The 18,343-nt window shown below is 53.9% G+C and overlaps 1 protein-coding gene across 5 annotated transcripts; it reads right to left on the reverse strand.

The window, feature by feature from the left end:
• Positions 1-269: 269 nt before the first annotated feature.
• ZMYM3 (zinc finger MYM-type containing 3) lies at positions 270-17,095 on the reverse strand. 5 transcript variants are annotated; one of them, XM_047764511.1, is made up of 25 exons: positions 17,039-17,095; positions 14,964-15,649; positions 13,956-13,999; positions 13,540-13,612; positions 12,815-13,109; positions 12,414-12,591; positions 11,841-12,059; positions 11,398-11,548; positions 11,047-11,162; positions 10,797-10,883; positions 10,517-10,667; positions 10,120-10,292; positions 9,753-9,918; positions 8,606-8,703; positions 8,361-8,523; positions 7,785-7,897; positions 7,471-7,645; positions 7,156-7,302; positions 5,761-5,864; positions 5,001-5,169; positions 4,548-4,699; positions 3,844-3,958; positions 2,775-3,029; positions 1,871-1,988; positions 270-1,754 (listed from the first exon to the last, which is right to left on the reverse strand). In XM_047764511.1, exons 2-25 carry the CDS (start codon positions 15,628-15,630, stop codon positions 1,562-1,564), a joined length of 4,122 nt encoding a protein of 1,373 aa, XP_047620467.1. In that variant the 5' UTR covers positions 15,631-15,649; positions 17,039-17,095; the 3' UTR covers positions 270-1,561. The 5 variants fall into 5 exon arrangements, with proteins under 5 accessions (XP_047620467.1, XP_047620469.1, XP_047620466.1 ...); XM_047764513.1 differs by lacking the exon at positions 17,039-17,095 and adding an exon at positions 16,859-17,028 and having other exon boundaries at positions 13,540-13,606; XM_047764510.1 differs by lacking the exon at positions 17,039-17,095 and adding an exon at positions 16,859-16,882.
• Positions 17,096-18,343: the final 1,248 nt, after the last annotated feature.

Raw genomic sequence — 18,343 nt, forward strand, 5'->3', positions numbered from 1 at the left:
CAGCCACGGCAACACCAGATTTGAGCCACGTCTGCAACCTACACCACAGCTCATGGCAATGCCAGATCCTAAACCCACTGAGCTAGGCCATGGATTGAACCTGTGTTCTCACGGATGCTGGTCAGACTCATTTCCACTGAGCCACAATGGGAACCCTGAGACACCTCATTTCTTTACACCTTGAGAGACCTGAAGTTATCCAGCATTGCTCCTCTCTATCTCTAGTCCCTCCCAACACTGCCTCTCCCTCCCTGAGAGAAGACAAAGGACAATTTTAACTCTTTATTTGAAACAAACAATTCCAGAGACAGAAGGTTAGTCGTGACAACAGCTTCTCACTACAACACAAGGGTGGGCATGGCTCACTGAAGGGACAGGCCAGGCGCCTCAGAACAATATATACAATTTAAACAGTGGCTAAACTGGTGACAGTTATAAAAACACAAAAAGGAAGCTGGGGAACAGCAAAGCCAACAGGGAAAGAACTGGGAACCCCTTTTCCAGATGCCAAGAGTTTTCTGGAACTACAGAGGCAAGATGGGGAAGAGTGAAGACGGAGGCAGTGGGGGCAGGACCCATGCCCACAGCTCCTCACCTATCCTTTGACCACAGATCCCATCCTGCGTGACCCTTGGCCCCCACAGGCTTGGCCTGGCTCTTACGATGGGGGAAGAACAAGAGTGGGGAACCCAGCCCCAACCCAAAGTCAGAAGGTAGTTTTTGCCTTGGGAACTCTGTCCACTGAACTAAAGGGAGGCAGTTACAGAAGGGGGCTAAGCATGTTGACACCATGGCTCATGCCAACCTAAGATGGCAGAGAGAGGGAGAGACAAACACATAAACCAAGGGGACAGGAGTCTGCTCCCCATACTTAAGAGTCATTCTCTGCCTTGGAGGAAAAGAAAGCATTTGGAAGATTTTTTCATTGCAGCACCAAGGGTTGGTGCTTGCAGGGGTGGGAGGGAGGATGAGGTGGTGAAGGGGTTCCAACAACCAGTTATCTCATGGGAGGGGAAGAGTGCCTAAACTCTGTGTTTTAGGTAAATGGTCCCCTCATTACTTTCATAGTTTCTTTTGTATCTTTCATACAAGACTCCTTAGTGTGGTACCCAGGAAGAGTAGAGAAGGGAGTGGGCACAGGGCAGAGAAGGCAGCTGGGTTCTTCCCTTGGCCAAACCTAGGAACAAGGGCCTTTACCTATGTGGGATGGGTCAGGAAACCCAAAGCCAACAGGATCACCAGAGCTATTAACATTCCACACAGAGTGTGGCCCCAGGGGAAGGGGTTTACTCTGAAACATGAAGAAAATGGCCTAGCTGGTTTTTGCCCATCACTGGGAGACCAGTCCCTGAATACAGAGGACTGGGGCCCCGTGGTTGTCAAGTGTTTTGGGAGAAGGTAAAAGCCAGGGATTCCTAGGGAAGGTAGGGAATGGATGAGTAGAAAAGGGCAGTCAGGGCCCTTCAGAATGAATAGTATTGGTTCCTGGGCCAGTCTCCCTATGGGATGTGGCCCCAGGACAGACACTGGTGTGAAAGATGGATACGGGCAGCACGTGGGCTCAGTCCAGGTCTTCCTCCCCAGAACGACCCAGCTCCTCGTAAATCTCACGCACAGCCAGAATGCGATTGAGCATGCTTTCCAACATGCTGCGGTCCATGGGGATCACAGAATACCAGAGAGGTGACTCAGCGATGCAGGATCGCTCAGGTTGCAGGTAGAACACATCGTTGCGAGTCCGGAGGCTTTCGGGACTGCAATGGTTGGGGGGGGGCAGTGGTGGGAGGACAGAGATCAATACCCAAGCAAGGTAGACCCCGGGGGCTCCCCACCCCAGGGTCATGCCATTCCTGCCAACCTGCCAACTCACCATTTTGAGAGATAGAATTCATAGAACTTCACAGGGCAGCGGAGGGGATTCATGCGGTTCTCACGTTGCTCTAAGATGGGGGCTTCATCTTCTCTCTTCCGTTTCCCAGGACCTGTGTCTGCGGAGGAGGCAAATGACCCAAGACTCATTAAAAGTGCAGTCTCAGCAAGGCACCTCCAGGAACACAGTCCGGGGCACAGGGAGAAGGCCCCGGGACACCAAATACAGTCTCATGAATAAATAAAGGCAGAAGAAGAGTCAGTCAGTCTCTCCACACCAACCAAACGTTCCGTAGGGTGTTGCTGTGCAGTGTACCCTGGTTCTCACCGCTCAAGCCTCTCTTTATCATCTTCCCCAAGTTGATTTCCTGAAGAGGGGATCTCAGAAGTTACGCGTAGAAACTGATAAAACAGATCTTATTGCAAGATTGGGCTTGCCTTTCAGGAAAAACAGCGATGGCCCCAGCCCCCAGCACATTAGCCCTGGTAGAGGTTCAGGTCCAGAGGAGACCTTGAGAATGGATTCCAGAGGCAGGATGGAAACCAAGGTGCTGCAGCGCTTATGCTTACTAGCCAAGTGCCATGGAAAGTCTGTCTTTCACTGTTGTCAACTCTCCCCCATGCCAAACACACCCAACAGCTTCCCAGCTGTCCACCATCTCCCACCCCCGAAAGTAAACTGCCCTAAATTGAGGAAAAGTGGGGACCAGGCAGCTAAGTGGCCCTCTATTTATGCAACAGACATTGCCCAGTGGATTGAAGGTGTGGCTATTTTTACCTTTTTTGCAAACCCAGGAATGGAAGGATGGAGAAGCTACGGAAAGGGCCAACGTGGTGGCAGGCAAGGTGGGACATGAAAGGGGAAAGCTGGTAGGGGGAGCAAAGGAGGAGGGGGAGCCTTGTACCTCGGCCTTTCCTCTGGCGGACAGGGGCGTAGTAACGGATGCTCACCACCTTGGTGGTGCCCCGAGGGGTGGTACACTTGCGTGACTGCCGCACCACGTTGGTGAAGGAGAGCTGCATGTGTTCCTCGGCTGTCTGCAGCCCAAAAAATTTAGTGTTGAAGAACATGAGGGTGTTGAGAAGGACAAACGGCGAGTAGACCCCCAGCTGCTTACACTCCCAGAGGTGTTCTTCCTCCACTCGGGAGAACACTGTATCTGCAACGGGCAATGGGGAGAGGTCAGTCAGGAGGGATTGATGACCTGAACCCGACCACTTCTGCCCCCAACACGTCCTGCTCACAAGCAGTGAGCATGCCAGACTCATTCGGCAAGGGGCCACTTTGTGAAAAACCAAGACACCTTGCTACACTGCACAGGAGGACTGGATTTTTTTTTTTTTTTTTTTACAGTTTCCATCTGTATCTGGAGCTTTGCTCATGATCCTCAAGTTATATAGGCAAGCCGATATAAACCTTGAGGAGCCCACAACTTCTTCCTTTCCTTCTTCGCTCACTACTCAAATCCTGGCCACCTTTTCTGGTCCCAGAGATAGGTCTTTGTGGGTTTTTTTTTTTTTTTTTTGTCTTTTTAGGGCCACACCCATGGCATATGGAGGTTCCCAGGCTAGGGGTCTAATGGGAGCTGTAGATGCCGACCTACACCACAGCCACAGCAACAGTAGATCCGAGCCGCATCTGCAACCTACACCACAGCTCATGGCAACACCAGATCTTGAACCCATTGAGTGAGGCCAGGGATCGAACCTGCAACCTCATGGTTCCTAGTCAGATTTGTTAACCACTGAGCCACGACAGGAACTCCCAAGATAGGTCTTTAGACGTAGTCCCCTCCTCATGTTCAAGGACAGGGGCTCCAGCTCCTCTAGCTCTAAATCCTGAGGCACCCAACTATACGGTCCTGCCCTCAGGCCCTTTGTGGATAGTGGCAGACCCAAGAGCCCAAGACTTGGAATGGTGCACTGGAAGAATGGAGGAAAGGGCATCAGAGTGGCTAAGGCCCCATCCCTTACTGTTGGGGAGGAGCGTGGGCTGCCAGGTACTCAGAGACTTGTTGAGTTCTTGAACGAAAGTCAGGTAGTAAAGGTCCGTGAAAATGTTCACCATTCGGTTATTTTCCAACAAGTACTGGAAAAAGAAAAACAGACACATCTCGAACTAGGAACTAGGTCTGAGACGAAAGGTGATGATGTCCAAGGCCCCAGGCACGGCGACCTTGAGAGTTAAGAGACAATGGCAAACAGGTGCTTGATGAAGTGATGCAGGGTGCTTTCCCCCAGATATACCTACAGCCCTGAGGTGCTGAGGCCTTGTTGGAAGAGGAGGAAGTTGGGAGGACATGCGTCTCAGCAGCTTCTCCACAAGCCCAGAACCCCTTTGTCAGCTAATGTGCAGCTGACCTCTCCCAATGGGAACCAAACATCACCCCACCACTCAGGGAACCCAGATCTGCCCATTTCTCCCCTCAGAGTGGGTCTGAGGCTGACAAAGGGGAGCCAGACAGGAATGAAGATTGCTCCTTGGCAAATGGTCCCGGCACGCAGCTTTGATTTTAGAAGAGTGTTGTCCTATCTTGTCCCATCTGGAGGAGACGAAAGCAAGCTGCCTGCTCAGGGTAGGAGACAAGGTGAGGAACAGGGAGTGGGAAGGAACCGTTTCTGATGGGAACTGTCTGCTGTGCTGAGGGATGGAAAGGGAGGCAAGGTGTCAGGGGTACCTGCTGGATGCCAAGACACAGATAGTAGATACTGTCAGGTTCGTATCGTTCACCGTTAGGTCGAGTGATTTCTCTCACAAACTGGGCCAGGCCGTAGTTGAGCTCAGCAGCTGAGCAGGCCAGAATATCCTCTTTGATACGCATAGGTTTGGCTGCAGTGATACGCAGTGGAGGGGGATGGCATTAGGACAACTCCACGTGGAGAATTTCTTTTAGCTCTCCCATTAACCCCTTCACCCTTTAGTTGCGTCCAGCTCCAGAACAAACCCATCAATTACACAAAGAGCCCTCTGCCTTCAGAATCCTAGATAGTATCTCCCCTTATTCTGCAACTCCTCCCCATCTTCACAGGATACCCTTAAATGATCATAGCCTTATCACACGTAGACATCTTTAAGTGAATCACTGCCCTGCCCCTTCGCCCCTTCCCCTCCTCCTTCCCTGGGTACTTACGGCCAAAGCGCAGCTCATCACCCTTGCTAGTTTCTCCATTGGCATATTTCGACTGTACCCAGCACTTCCAAGCATTGACACCGTATGAATAGTTGAGTCCAGTACAGCTAGGCTGGCTGCTCATGGAGTCCCGGGAACAGCTCTCTGAAAGCACCAGCCGCTTCTGACCCTGGAGGGGAAGAGAAGGAGGGGTGGCAGAGGTAAGACCAGAGGCACCCTGGAAGCTACTCAGAACGGTGTTCACCACCGGAGGAGGAGGGACTGATGTAGGAACATAGTGAGCTTCCATAGTGTGCTGTCCCAGGAACAGCTCTGACGACCTCTGATTAACTGGGGAGAGAGCAGAGTTTGGCTGAATCTTAGCACTCACAGTGCTGGAGCAAGGAAGCTAGGGAAGGCCAAATTAAGGCCGTGAAAAGCCAAGTACCCTCACCCCTGTGTCCACCCTTTAACCCTTTGAGTCTCCATCCCTTTTTTTTTGTTTGTTTTGTTTTGTTTTTTATGGCATATGGAGGTTCCCAGGCTAGGGGTTGAATCAGAGCTATGGCTGCCAGTCTATACCACAGCCACAGCAACGCGGGATCCGAGCTGCGTCTGCGACCTACACAACAGCTCACGGCAACACCGGATCCTTAACCCACTGAGTGAGGCCAGGGATCGAATCCGCAACCTCAAGGTTCCCAGTCAGATTCATTTCCACTGTGCCACGACGGGAACTCCTCTATTCCTTTTCTGTGGGTACAGCAGCCCCAGCCCTCACCTTCCTCATGGTTCGGGGAAGGTCTTGTTCAGTAGACACGTCCTCGGGCCCTACGAGGCCACAATCAAAGAGGAAGTCCACGCTGGGGTTAATGTCCAAAGGATCTGTTAGAGGGGAAAGGAAGAAGAAAACAACTATTTTATAGGACATCAATCCTTTAGTCCTCTCATCACACCCCCACTACGTATCCACTTGACTCGAGATGAGCCTCACAAACAGGAGGCTCACCAGAAACCGGCAAAGCTGTATTCCAAGAGGGTGCTCAGAGGCACATATACACACAAACTTACAATACTGGGAATGTTCTTAACACTATTGAATGGTACACTTAAAGATACTTAAGATGGTAAATTTTATGTTAGGTGTTTTACCACAATTAAGAAAAACAACAACAGGACTTCCTGTTGTGGCTCAGTGGTTAACGAACCCAACTAGCATCTATGAGGATGCGGGTTCAATCCCTGGCTTCACTCAGTGGGTTAAGGATCTGATGTTGCCGGGAGCTGTGGCGTAGGTCACAGACGTGGCTCAAATCTGGTGTTGCTGTGGTTGTGGTGAAGGTCAGTGGCTACAGCTCTTTTTGGACCCCTAGCCTGGGAACCTCCATATGCCATGAGTGTGGTCCTAAAAAGATAAAAAGACAAAACAAAAACAAACAAACAAACAACAAAAAAAAAACAACCACAAATAACACTCAATTGTAGAAGAGTCCACCTGCCCCAGTATCTCTGGCACCGCTCCCTGCGGGAGTCTTCTGTTTAGGGTCATGTTCAGGGTTACAAGCAACACTGCTTTCTTTATATATTTATTTACTTATTTTGTCTTTTTTTTTTTTTTTTTTTTTGCTTTTTAGGGTCACACCTGCAGCATATGGAAGTTCCCAGGCTAGGGGCCCAGTCAGAGCTACAGCTGCCGGCCTATGCCACAGCCATAGCAATGCCAGATCCAAACCACATCTGCAACCTACATCAGAGCTCACAGCAACACTGGATCCCTGACCCACTGAGCAAGGCCAGGGATCGAACTCACAGCCTCATGGATACTAATCGGGTTCATTACCACTGAGCCATGACAGGAAGTCCACTCTCTCTGTTTTTTTAGGGCTGCACTTGCAGTATTTGGAAGTACCCAGGCTAGGGGTCAAATCGGAGCTGCAGCTGCCGGCGTATACCATAGCCACAGCAATGCCAGACCGAGCTGCAACTGTGACCTACATGCAGCTTACGGCAACACTGGATCCTTAACCCACTGAGCGAGGCCAGGGATTGAGCCCTCATCCCCTCGGATACTAGTCAAGATCTTAATCCGCTGAGCCACAGAGGGCGGTCTGGACACTCCTTTCCTGATGGCACAAATGCTAATGTACCCAGCAGGCATGCCCTGAATCCTACTCACTCTTAGGGAAGTCCGCTTCCAAGTCTTGTCCAGGCTCATCCAACACGTTGGCCATCTTGACGGCCATGGCCAGGACATCGTCTCGAGCTGGCCCAAACAGGTCACAGTCTTCCAGAAGTCCCTCTGCACTCTGGTTGCTCACAAGATCTGGGAGGCAGAGAGGTTGGCTTAGTCCCTGCAGCAGTCACAGGCTTTCCGGGGCTGATCCCAACTATTCCCCATCCCACCAGGCACCAAGAATACCCCTCTCCGCCCCCCTCGGGCAGACTGACTGGTAGCGCCCTATCTCCCTCACTGCCGCTGTCCATGGCATACCACAAAGGTCAGATGAGGCCTTGTCTAACTCTTCTGCCTCTGCAATCATTTCTGCCATAGCCAGGATGTCGGCCTCCAAGGGGTTGGACGGGATCTTCACCTTCAGCTCCTCAATGGTCTCCACAATCTTGTCTGTGCTCTCCAAGGTAGTGGGTAGGAACATGGGCACAGGCACCTGGAGGCATGAATCCCAACTAAACACTGAGAACCACACCAGTGGGTGAGAGGGACTGCTGATGCAAGGGAGGGGGAGGGGTGGGCCTCAAGCCCGGGAGGGTAAAGGAGGCCCCCACCAGGAAGGGCAGGGAACTCACCGGGATAGGCATTGAGAAAGGCACCGGGACTTTCTGGCAGTACAGATGCATAGGCACTGGCACAAAGATGGGCACTGGGATGGGCAGCACGATCACCTGTGGCTTCCACTCTTCTGTTGACAAGAAAGGGGTCTTCTCAGAGGCCCTGCCAGATTGGTTACATCTGACCTGGGACCTGATGCTTGTTTGACACCCTCAAAAGCTCTAACGCATACCCAGTGTTATAAAACTGCCCTTGTCCTGCTGTATAGCACTGGGAACTATATCTAGTTGCTTGTGATGGAGCATGATGGAGGATAATGGGAGAAAAGGAATATATATATGTATGTGTGACTGGGTCACCTTGCTGTATAGCAGAAAATTGATAGAACACTGTAAACCAACTATAATGGAAAAAATAAAAATCATTTAAAATTTTAAAAAAGTTAAAAAAAAAACCTGCCCCTGAACCAAATGTTGAGAGAGAACCCTGGGATTCTAGGGATGCAGGACACTTGAGTCACCTCAGAAACCAGCTCCCAGGCATAGGCTTAAGACTTGGAATACAGCCTGCGGCATCCAGGTACCCTCACTCACCTGTCTGACTCCCTTTGGACTTCATCTCCACCTTGCAGGAGACCCCCCGATTCTGCATCAGTGGTTTACACATGGCAGCTTTGTTTTTGCGGGGTGTTGCTGGGGGTGGAGGGGGTGGAGGTGGGGTGGGAGCAGCGGGGGCTAATCGGGTCTTCACAGGGATCTGCAGAGACAAAGGAACATGGGTGCTGCTGACTATAGTACCCTCCTCTGAGACCATCCTCTCCTTTGGCTTTTGTCCTGACCTTGCCCAGATTCCCATTTTCCTCTGGGGTCTTTACGGTGGTGCTGTTCTCCACTTTGGTTTGAGAGGGTGTCTGGGGCTTCACCTCAGAAGACTGACCTGTAGATCAAAACAAACGAATGCTCTCACCTGAGGAACTAGCTCTCCATTTTCCACACCCCTGTTCCAGGAGAGCTTCCTTAAGGGAAGACAAAATATGAACGGGCAGTCTAGAATTTTCCCTCCACATCACCCCAGATCTAGTCTTGTCTAGGTCCCAGCAACAGTGGCCAAAATGCTCCTGGCTGCCAGGAAGGATGAAAAATATTGTTTACCCAATAACCTATGATTTGAAGCCTCGCATTTATTTATTTATTTATTTTTGGCTGCACCTACAGCAGGGCCAGTGATCGAACCCACGCCACAGCAGTGGCCTAACCCACATCAGGGACAACACCAGATCCTTAATTGCTAAGCCACCTGGGGACTCCCTGAGGCCTTCCATTTAGATGGTTCTCAGGAGTCTGGTACTCCTGGAGTGTGCAGGGGCCACGGTAACATTCTTTTTTTTTTTTTGTCTTTTTGCCGTTTCTAGGGCCGCTTTTGTGGCATATGGAGGTTCCCAGGCTAGGGGTCTAATCAGAGCTGTAGCTGCCGGCCTGCACCAGAGCCACAGCAATGCAGGATCTGTGCCGCGTTTGCAACCCACACCACAGCTCACGGCAACGCCGGGTCCCCAACCCACTGAGCAAGGCCAGGGATCGAACCTGCAACCTCATGGTTCCTAGTCGGATTCGTTAACCACTGCGCCACAACGGGAACTCCTGTAACATTCTGATAATGACAACAGTCTTCACTCTTACTAAAGGTAAAGCTTATCTGACACTTCCTTCTCTCTGAAAACTAACCACAGCCCCCACATGCCCTACCCTATCTGGGTAGGCACCCATTCCCTAAAACAGATCCCTTACAGAAAAGCATCAGGATCTAACTCCTAGAACCTTTAAACCAGACTTCTCTAGTGAGTGCACAGTCCAAAAGCTGAAAGACAACACAGTACCAGGAGCTCTGGTCAGGGATGAGGTGGATGCAGAAGATAAGGGAAGGGGTCAGGCCCAGGATCAGTCCAGACCACTTCTAACAGAGTGTGCCCCCTGCCCAGGACTCACTGTTCAGGAGGCTCTCGGGCCCACTCTGGGTATCCAGGTTGGGTTGGTTCTGCTGGCTGTAGAAGCGCAGCAGACACTGTTGGTTGCAGAAATGACGGATCTGCCCACGCCAGTGGATGGTCTCCAGCAGCTTCCCCTGGCGCTTACAGGCATGGCACCGGGCAGCCTGAGGGTGTCGACAGGATGGTCAGACCTGCCTCGCTCAAATGTGCTGGACCCTTTGCCCTGGGAGAAGCCAAACTGCTCCCTTTGGTGGAGGGGCCAGGTGGAGCCCCCTCCCTAGAGATTGGCCCATACCCTGATGGTGGCCCAACAACCTGTGCTGCCTGCCACCCTTCCGCTCCTTTGTAACACGCTGCCTCCTTACCTTGCAGTACCACAGCAGGTACTTGCTCTTACAGTCCTCGCTGCAGAAGTCCCAGGTGCTGCCATCCAGCTGCTCGGTGACTCCACGCTGGCAGGTCTGGGAGCAGTAAGTACAAGTGATGCAGCACAACCCCAGCTTCTTAGTGAAGTCCTGTTTGTACAGCAGCACGCAGCCTGGAAAGGGGGCGGGAGGGAAGAGTCCAGAGATGCAGAGATCTCCAGAGCCATGAGACCCTGCCTTTTCAAGACAGTGCCCAGAGCCTTGGGGTGGATGGGGTAGAGCACCCTGAGTGGAAGGCCCTGGCCCCACTGATCGCATTCCAAGCCCCCGCTCCATAACCTGCCATTCTCCCTAGCTGTGAGGTACAGGGCCTTCGGCCCCTTCGCCATCTCCTTACCTTCGCTGCAAAAGCTCTTCTCCACCCCACTGAACCGGAGTTTCTCATGCAGGAGTTTCTCCTGCCGGCAATGTTCGCACTGGGACACCACACCTCGAAGGCGCTTGAAGTCCTCACAGCAGTCACGGCAGCAGAACTGGAACACCTGGTCCTAGGATGAGGGCACAGGGCGGGAAGGACAGGGCTGTGACATCTGGACCTGGCAAGAGCCAAGGGGAAGGACCCCTTCAGACAGATGTCTGGTCATGTGGCAAGATGTGGGTGGGGGTGGGGATCTTACCTGCCAGTCCAAGACCTCAGGCTTGCCACTGAAGAGGCTGTGGCAGTAGTGACAGCTCAGGTGAATGCCCCCCTCGGGGCTTGTGCGCTGGAGGGAAGGAAGACAAGTAAGGGAGGGGCAAGATGTGTGTGGTGGGTGGGGTAGGGGGAGTTAGGCTTGTTCTCTGCTCTGCCCAGGCCTTAGCTATCCCAATTCTCATACCCTCTCTAGGTCACCACACCCTTTATCCCTGGTCCAGGGTCTGGAGTACCTGGAACTTGGTCCAGCAGCTGGGGCTGCAGAATTGGTAGACTGTGCGATCAACCTTGTTGTAGTAACAGGGGTCAGAGAGGCTGCGGCGGCAGAAGCTGCAGGGTCGGGAAGGGCCTGGGGCATAGAGAGAAAAAGCGAGAGAGAAGGAGAGAAAGAGAGAGAAAAAGAGAGAGAGAAAGAGAGAGAGAGCACACAGAAGGTGTAAGGCAGTGCAGAGATGGAACAGGAAATCCATGGGAAGACGTGGTTGGGGCTGAAGTCGGGCAGCAGGGGTTACTTTAGAAGAAGGGAGTATGGGAGGTAGAAGGAAGGCCAGCAGGGGTCTCAGAGAAGAGGGCTTTGCACCTACCAGTGAGCCCTGCCTGCTTCACTTTGTAAGAGGTGGTACAGCACAGGGAACAGAACAAGCTGGTCTTGCCATTACGGTCCACATGGGATAGCATCTCAAAGTTCTTACACAGGGTCTTGCACCAGACACATGGGTACACCCGTGTGTTTTTCTGTGAGGATGGGGAAGGAGAGGCTGAGGCTGGATTTGTCCCTTCACTTTTATTTTTAAAATTTTTAAAACATGAAATAGTTCAGGCATACAAAAAAAAGTATAGATGATGATATAACAAAGACCTGTGTATCCACCAGCCAGCTTCAAAAATAAAACATAACAGATACAATTGAAACCCCCTTTATTTGTTTTATTTCTCCCAGCCCTCGCCCCGTCAGGCACCTTTATTTATCACCCAAGAACCGCACCCCCTTCCACAGCCCTCTAAAACACTACTCCCTCGGCCCCACCTTCTTGTACGCCCCCAAGCAGGTTGTGTTGCAGAACCGCTTTTGTTGGCCCTCGTGGAAGAGGAGCTCGGGGCCAGGGCTCCCGGTCTTGGTGTAGATATAAGCCCCGCACTGGTCACAACAGTTGGTTTTCAGTCCCTTGTTGGCCCGGAATTTGGAGAAGCAAGAATCGCTGCAGAGCCGGTGCACCACGCTGCCATTGCTGACCTCATGCAGGACCTGCCACACACACACACACACACACCCTGAGCTGGGGCCTGGCCACCACCACCCACCCCAGTGCAAGGACGGCCCACCCAGCCTCACCCTAGACCTTCACAGCAGACAGTGGGCCCAGGGACCCCCCAACCTGCACATCGGGCTGCTGACTTGATGGTGAGGTCCTGGGAGGCAGGGAAGGGCCAGCTGCACACATCCTGGAGAAGCTCTATCCTTGAATACGCTCCCTCACGATGGCTGACTCCCCACCCACTTCCCCTCTTCCACAGGGCCTGGCCCCTGCAGCCCCAGGATTGCAGGGGCAGCTCAGGGCTGGCCAGGCTCTGTCAATCAGCCCCCATCAAGCTTCCTCACCTCTCCAGTCTTCTGGCATATACTGCAGCGAGTGGCATCGGCAGGATCCCCAGACTGGGGGATTGGGCGCTGCTGCTGGGCTTCATACAGGGAGAGGCAGACGGACGTGCAGAACTCATGGAAGGAGCCTCCTGAACCAGTCTGAGCCACGACTGAGTCCTTGGTATTCCAGATCTCCCTGGAGGTGGGGACATGTTTGCACATTCACTCTGGACCACCCTCTCATTTCATCAGCCTCCAGCCCTCCTCTGGGATCAACGAGCACTGAACCAAAACACTCCTGGACCCGCTCCCTAGATCACCCCTCTCTCCCAGTTCACACTGCTGGGTTCTTGCAAATTTAGTTTCTGTCCCATCCATTACTGATCCCTGCCCTTCCCACACCTAGGACCCTCACGTACTTCTTGCAGAAGGTACAGGTCTTTTTGCCGGAGGGCTTCTTGGAGAAAGTGGTGAGACAGGATGAAGAGCAGAAAAGCTGTGGCAGCCCCTTGCGCTGGTAGGCCGTCTGGCCTTTCTGCAGTGGCGTCCGGCAATGGGCACATGTCATCTTGGTGCCTACTGAAGAACGCCCAGCCCTCTGTGCGACGCTTGAGCGTAGGGACATTCGAGGAGAGCGTCGGGGCCGGAATGGTACAAAGTCCTCATCGTTGGGGTCATCTACCATGGCATCGGAATCCTCATCTGACACTGGAACTGAGGAAGGAGGGGGAGGGGGAGTGAGAGAAGGCTAAGGGACCAGGCCTCCAGCCATCACCTGACCAAAAGGTAGCTCAGCTGATCCTGGGATCCCCAGTCCCTGTAGTTCTTGGCTTTACACCCCACCCCCATTACATTGGAATCTCAAGCCACCGGGTGTCACTCTCCCTTAGTTACTCTGTAACCTCCCAGGGAGAGGAAGGAAGGGATCCAAGTGAGAAGATTTGGGGACAGGGATGGCATAGCTGAAACAGGAAACTCCATTCTCACTGCTCTTGTTTTTAATTTCCCCCACTGCCCCTGGTTCCCATGCCAATCCAGAGCAGAGACAGGCACTTCACACTCCACATGGTGCAGCACTACAGGAGCCAGGAGCTCCGTGGCCTGCCACATCCCACTAGGTCACACTTCCTCAAGTCCTACTCACTGCTCTCAGTGGAATCCACAACCTCAGGTTTTGGAGGCTCTACTCTTCTAACGCGCTCGCTTCTCTTCTGTACCTTGGAAACATGGGGAGGGGAGGAAAGCTGACACCAGGGCCAGGCTAAAGGGCCAGCTGCACTAGTACAGGGTTTGGCGGGGGGGGGGGGGGGGGGGGGTGTACAATGATAGGAGGGGGAGGGGAGAGTAAGGACCCTTGGCCCAGCCCTTAGGAGGGAGGGGAGAAAAGGAGGCTGGACTTTCTCCTTAAGAAGCAGTAGACACAAGCACTCCCTCCCTCCTCCTAACTCTCCTCACACACACACCCTCCACAGCATAACATCTGGGAGGGAAAATGAAAGGTCTGTCCTTCCCAGAGCTATAGGGGGAACCAGAGTCCTTCCAATCCCCTCCCCCCCTCACCCTCTCAGGCGGCTTCTCACTCGTCTTCCCAGTCAGGCCATCTCCTGCAAAGGAAGCAGAAAGCAGCCTAAATCTTGAGCCTGCCCTCACCACCCCCTCCCTGGCCCGACCCCCCCGCCTCCAATCCTGGGGAAGAACTTACTCAAAACTGAAAGGGAAAACTCTGAGTGCCTGTGGCTTCTTGGGGGCCCTCTCAGGGTTACCTCGAGCTCTGCACTTAAGTGGGGGGTGCAGCTATTTTTCATGAAAAAAAAAAAAAAATCCTACCTTCCCACCAGCTTTCTGTCCCAATCACTGGGAGTTAAGGAAACACAGGTAACACATCTTTCATCCAGAATTTACAGTTTACCAACAAAAACAAATGCAACCACCCAAAGGTAGCAAGGGGAAAAGGCAGCATTTATGTATGGGGAGATTCCCCTGGACTCAGGTGGTTATATAAGACCTAAGACCCCATCTCTGCCTGGGAGAGGCACGATAGGCAGAATTGGGGAGAAATGAGAGCCTCTCAAGTCTAGGCTGGCCCTCCCCTATCAGGCACACAATCCTAGGCCCTGCATGTCTACCATTCCTCTGAAATCACTATGCACTTGGTGGCTCCAGAACCTAGTTATCATTCATCAGACCCAGAACAAAACAGCTGGAAAGATCTTAGAACCACAAAGCCTGGTGTCCTCCCCAAATCCTGAGGGAAGGACCCTAGTATCAAAAGCCTACTTGGGGAAGAAAAAGGGAACCTCTTCCACCAAATCCACTCTTCTCAACCCACCCCCTGAGACCTCATCCCTATTCCTCCTCCACAGTCACTGAGCTTCCCCCACTCCTACTCCCTTTAATCTCCTTCACTACACCCCACTCCTCCCTTCCAAACCCCCAACTCCTCCATTTCTCCCTAACCTTATCTCTCCACCCTCCCCCCACCCCACTTCCTCCCCAAACACACAGCCACCCTCCTTATCCCCGACCCTCTCTCTTCACCTTGATTTTCCAGCTGATCAGGCAACCTACCTGGCAAGGAAGGGTGTGCAGGGGGGCTAGGGCCCCCAGGTTTGGTCTGAGCACTGTTGATTCCATCCCCCAGAGTCTCTCCCACTGAAGGGCTCGGGGGGCCATTTGGGCTCTGTGGCTGCCCTTGAGGAAGCTCCTCCTCCTGCTCAGGGGAGCCCCTTCTCCCAGTAGCTATGGAGGTGGTCTCCTCCTCTTCAATATGTGGGGACTGCAGGGTTATTGGAGAATCTGGAGCCAAAGGTTCTAGTAGCCCCTCAGGTGAAGAGGGGTTTGCCCCAGCCCCTGGGTCAGGTGGCACCACCTCAGGGGTCTGGCCCCCTGGTCCAGGCTCTAGGGTCTGATCTCCTGCATCCCATGCAAGGGTCCCCTCCGGACCATGGTCCACCTCTGGGGGGGAGGGAGCTTTATAGAGCAGCCCCCCCAGCCCCAGCAGCTCAGTGGCTCCATCCAGGACTCCAGGGTCTTTTTCCAGGCCAGCAGGGGTATCAAGCAGGTCCAGGGCTCCTGAGGATGGAGAAGGGCCAGGGGGTGCCCATCCTCGAGTTGGGGCAGTCTGGGATTCCAGTAGATCCTCTCCAAATTCCATGTCTACTGGAAGGTCTCCAGCCAGGGGCTTCTCTGGCAGGGTCAACGGGTCAAACGGACTGGGGAAATCACTGGGGTCCATGAGGATGACTGGATATGGGCTGCAGATTAGAGGTAGAAGAGGGGGCAGAAGAGGTGGTCTTCGCCAGAATTCCTTCTTATACAGGCTCTGGGACACACCCCATCATCCACTTGGATTTCTCCTGAATCGCCCCCAACACAACCGACAAACCTTTCCAAAGGCTTTAGTCCAAATGACCACTCCCCCCCTTCCAAATACAGCGCCCCCTGTGGGGAGAGGCGTTCCCCGCCCTGGCCCAGTGCCCACACTCGCCGGGCAGTCTGTCGTTCCACCCGCCGCGTACCCCCGCCACCCAACTGCAACTCCCTGATCCCCTCCCCCTTCACCTTTCACTCCCCCCCCCCAACTCGGGCTGAACGCCCCCTTAGAGTCTCCTAGGGCCGTTGCCACCGGGAGCCTTTCCCGCCCCCGCGATTTCAGTTTCTATCCCCTCCCCTTTCTCCTAGAGCCCCCCAGCTCCCCAGTCTTTACCCACCCTGTCTGGCCCCACCCCCACCTCCCCGCGTTGCATGGTCCTCTCAGCCCTTCCCTCGCCCCCACAAACTGCCCTTCCTAACCCGTCCCCCCCAGTTACCTTTCAGGGTCGCCCACTTTCTCAGCCCCGTCCCCTTTTCCTATTGCTCTTCCAGTCCTCCTCCTGTTGCCCACCCCCCACCTCAGGCATTTACAGGAAGACATTTTGGAGCTACGATCTCTCCTTGGACCCCCCCCCCCCCTCCCGGCTACTGCGAGTTCCCGCCTGCAGGTTCGGTTCGGCTTGATCAGGCCCGACCCCTACCTGCGGCAGGGTTAGTGTAACCGCTACAAGCCTAGAACTGCAGACAGCGACGGCCCCGCGCTCCTTCTCCACCTCCCTCCCTAGCAGCCGGGACAGGGGTCGCGGCCCCTTTAAATGGCAGCGCCGCTCACAGCGCCCAGCGCTCTGCACCAGGCGGGCGGGCGGCGCCAGCAACCAACCCCATTGGCTGGCTCGTGGAGGGGGCTCGCGAGACAGCGCCGGCCCCCGGCGCGAGACTCCCAGCCCAGTGGACGCCTGGAAATTGCGGAGTGGAACGTAGGCACTGGAGATGGAGCTTGAGCCCCCGCCCGGGGCCCCGTTAGTTGAGAAGGAAAAGCTAGCCTCTGGAGCTCCGAAGCCCGCCCCCCGGGAAAGGCGGCACCCCCTTTACACCAAAGGGCCGAGTACAATAACCCACAAAAAACAGATCTACGCACCTGCTTCCCTTACCTGGCTCAAGAGTCTGGCCCCCCGTCACACCCGTGCCCGCCCTATCTCCTGGAGCCCACTCTACCCGTGATCCCCTCCTCTCATTCAAATGGTTCCCGGTCCCCTCCCCCTACCCGTGTCTCTCTCCGCTTCCCACTCGTGTTCAACCCCCCGGCGTCCGCCCCCCTCAACAGTCCCTACCTACGCCATGCAGCAGGCGCCTGCCAAGATTACCCTCCCCCCAACCCCACCTCTCCGGGGCCCGCCCCCTGGGCGACTGCTGGGGTAATGAGTGACAGCGGAGGGTGGGGGGAGGCAAGGACCCAGCCCTCACGTGCCCCTCCTCCCCTTGTCTGCAGCCTCGGGCCCCCCTAACCATTCTGAGACTCATAGTTGTGGGGTGTCTTAAGCCTGGTCTCCAGCTACCCAGGGCGGGTTAAATGGCTCTGGCTCAGTGACAACGCCTATGCAGTAACCGTTACTGCCTGATGACCCCAAAACCAGGTCCTGCAAAGACACTCCCCTACTCCTTCCACGGTCTTAGGGTAAGTTCTGGGATCTTCTCCCTGAGTCTTCCCGCAGGAGCCCCCTGCGTTATCTCTTCTGTAGTTTTCCTCACCAAGGCCGACAGTCCTCCTTCCTCCTTTCTATCTCTTGTCTGTCTGTCTCTCTCTGTCTCTCCTTCCCTCCCTCTCTCTTTTTCTGTCCTTGTCCCTCTCTCCCTCTCCCCGCCTCCTTCTCTGGCGCGCACTCTCTCTCTCCCGGTCTCTTTTTGTCTCGTCTCTGTCTCTCTGGCTCTCTTAGGCACGAGCACGCACGCGCGCGCGCACACACACACTCCCCCTCCTGGATGGTCCTTAGCGTGTGGGTGTGGCTGGGGTTGAGGCTGGAGAAGTGGGGTAGGGGGAGGGGGCATTAGCATTAGGCCTACTGGCTTTAAAAAATGTGTGCCAGGATCCTTTCTCAGTCCCCATCAGAGTTAGGGCACTTTCCAATCCCCCCTCTCCACTTTCCCCCTCTGACCCTTAAGGGCTGAAGAGTATTTGGTGTCTGAGATACTAGAAGAGGCTCAGGCTGGACAAGAGTCCCGCCACATTTTTAGAAATACACGTAGGTTTGTTGTCCAGTGCTTGCTCTGGCGTGCCTCTTGCTCTGGGCCTTTCTTCTTTCCCATACTAAGCCTTTCCTAGCCTTATAGTCCTTGGGAGTTTTATCCTCCCTTGTCTCGTTCACTTTCCCAGAAACCTTATCCTTCCTGTTCCCCCCATGGCCTTGAGGTTATCTTTGCTCTCTCCCATATACAGAGATAAAAGCAAGAGTTTTCCCATTCAGGTTTTCCAAGCCCAGCTTTTTCTTTATCTTAACCAGTATTCTGTGTACCCATCTCCCACCTTCTGGTTATTTCTGTGTCCTTTTACCTCCTTTTGGATTTTCACTTTGTTCCATCACAGTTGGGCCGCCTTGTTCTTTTGTATTGCCTGCCCTTCTCAACACATGCTTGGATCT

The sequence above is a fragment of the Phacochoerus africanus genome, chromosome X (genome assembly GCF_016906955.1).
Source record: "Phacochoerus africanus isolate WHEZ1 chromosome X, ROS_Pafr_v1, whole genome shotgun sequence".
NCBI classification, from domain to species: domain Eukaryota; kingdom Metazoa; phylum Chordata; class Mammalia; order Artiodactyla; family Suidae; genus Phacochoerus; species Phacochoerus africanus.

Bases quoted from the DNA above. Each gene is read 5' to 3' on its own strand.
- ZMYM3 (XM_047764511.1), bottom strand. From the start codon at position 15,630: ATGGACCCCAGTGATTTCCCCAGTCCGTTTGACCCGTTGACCCTGCCA. The intron at 10,884-11,046 runs GTACTCCAGACC...CCTTCCCTCCAG, and splicing joins GCTGCTGGACCAAGTTCCAG to CGCACAAGCCCCGAGGGGGG. The intron at 1,989-2,774 runs GTACAAGGCTCC...CCTCCTCCGCAG, and splicing joins CCGCCAGAGGAAAGGCCGAG to ACACAGGTCCTGGGAAACGG.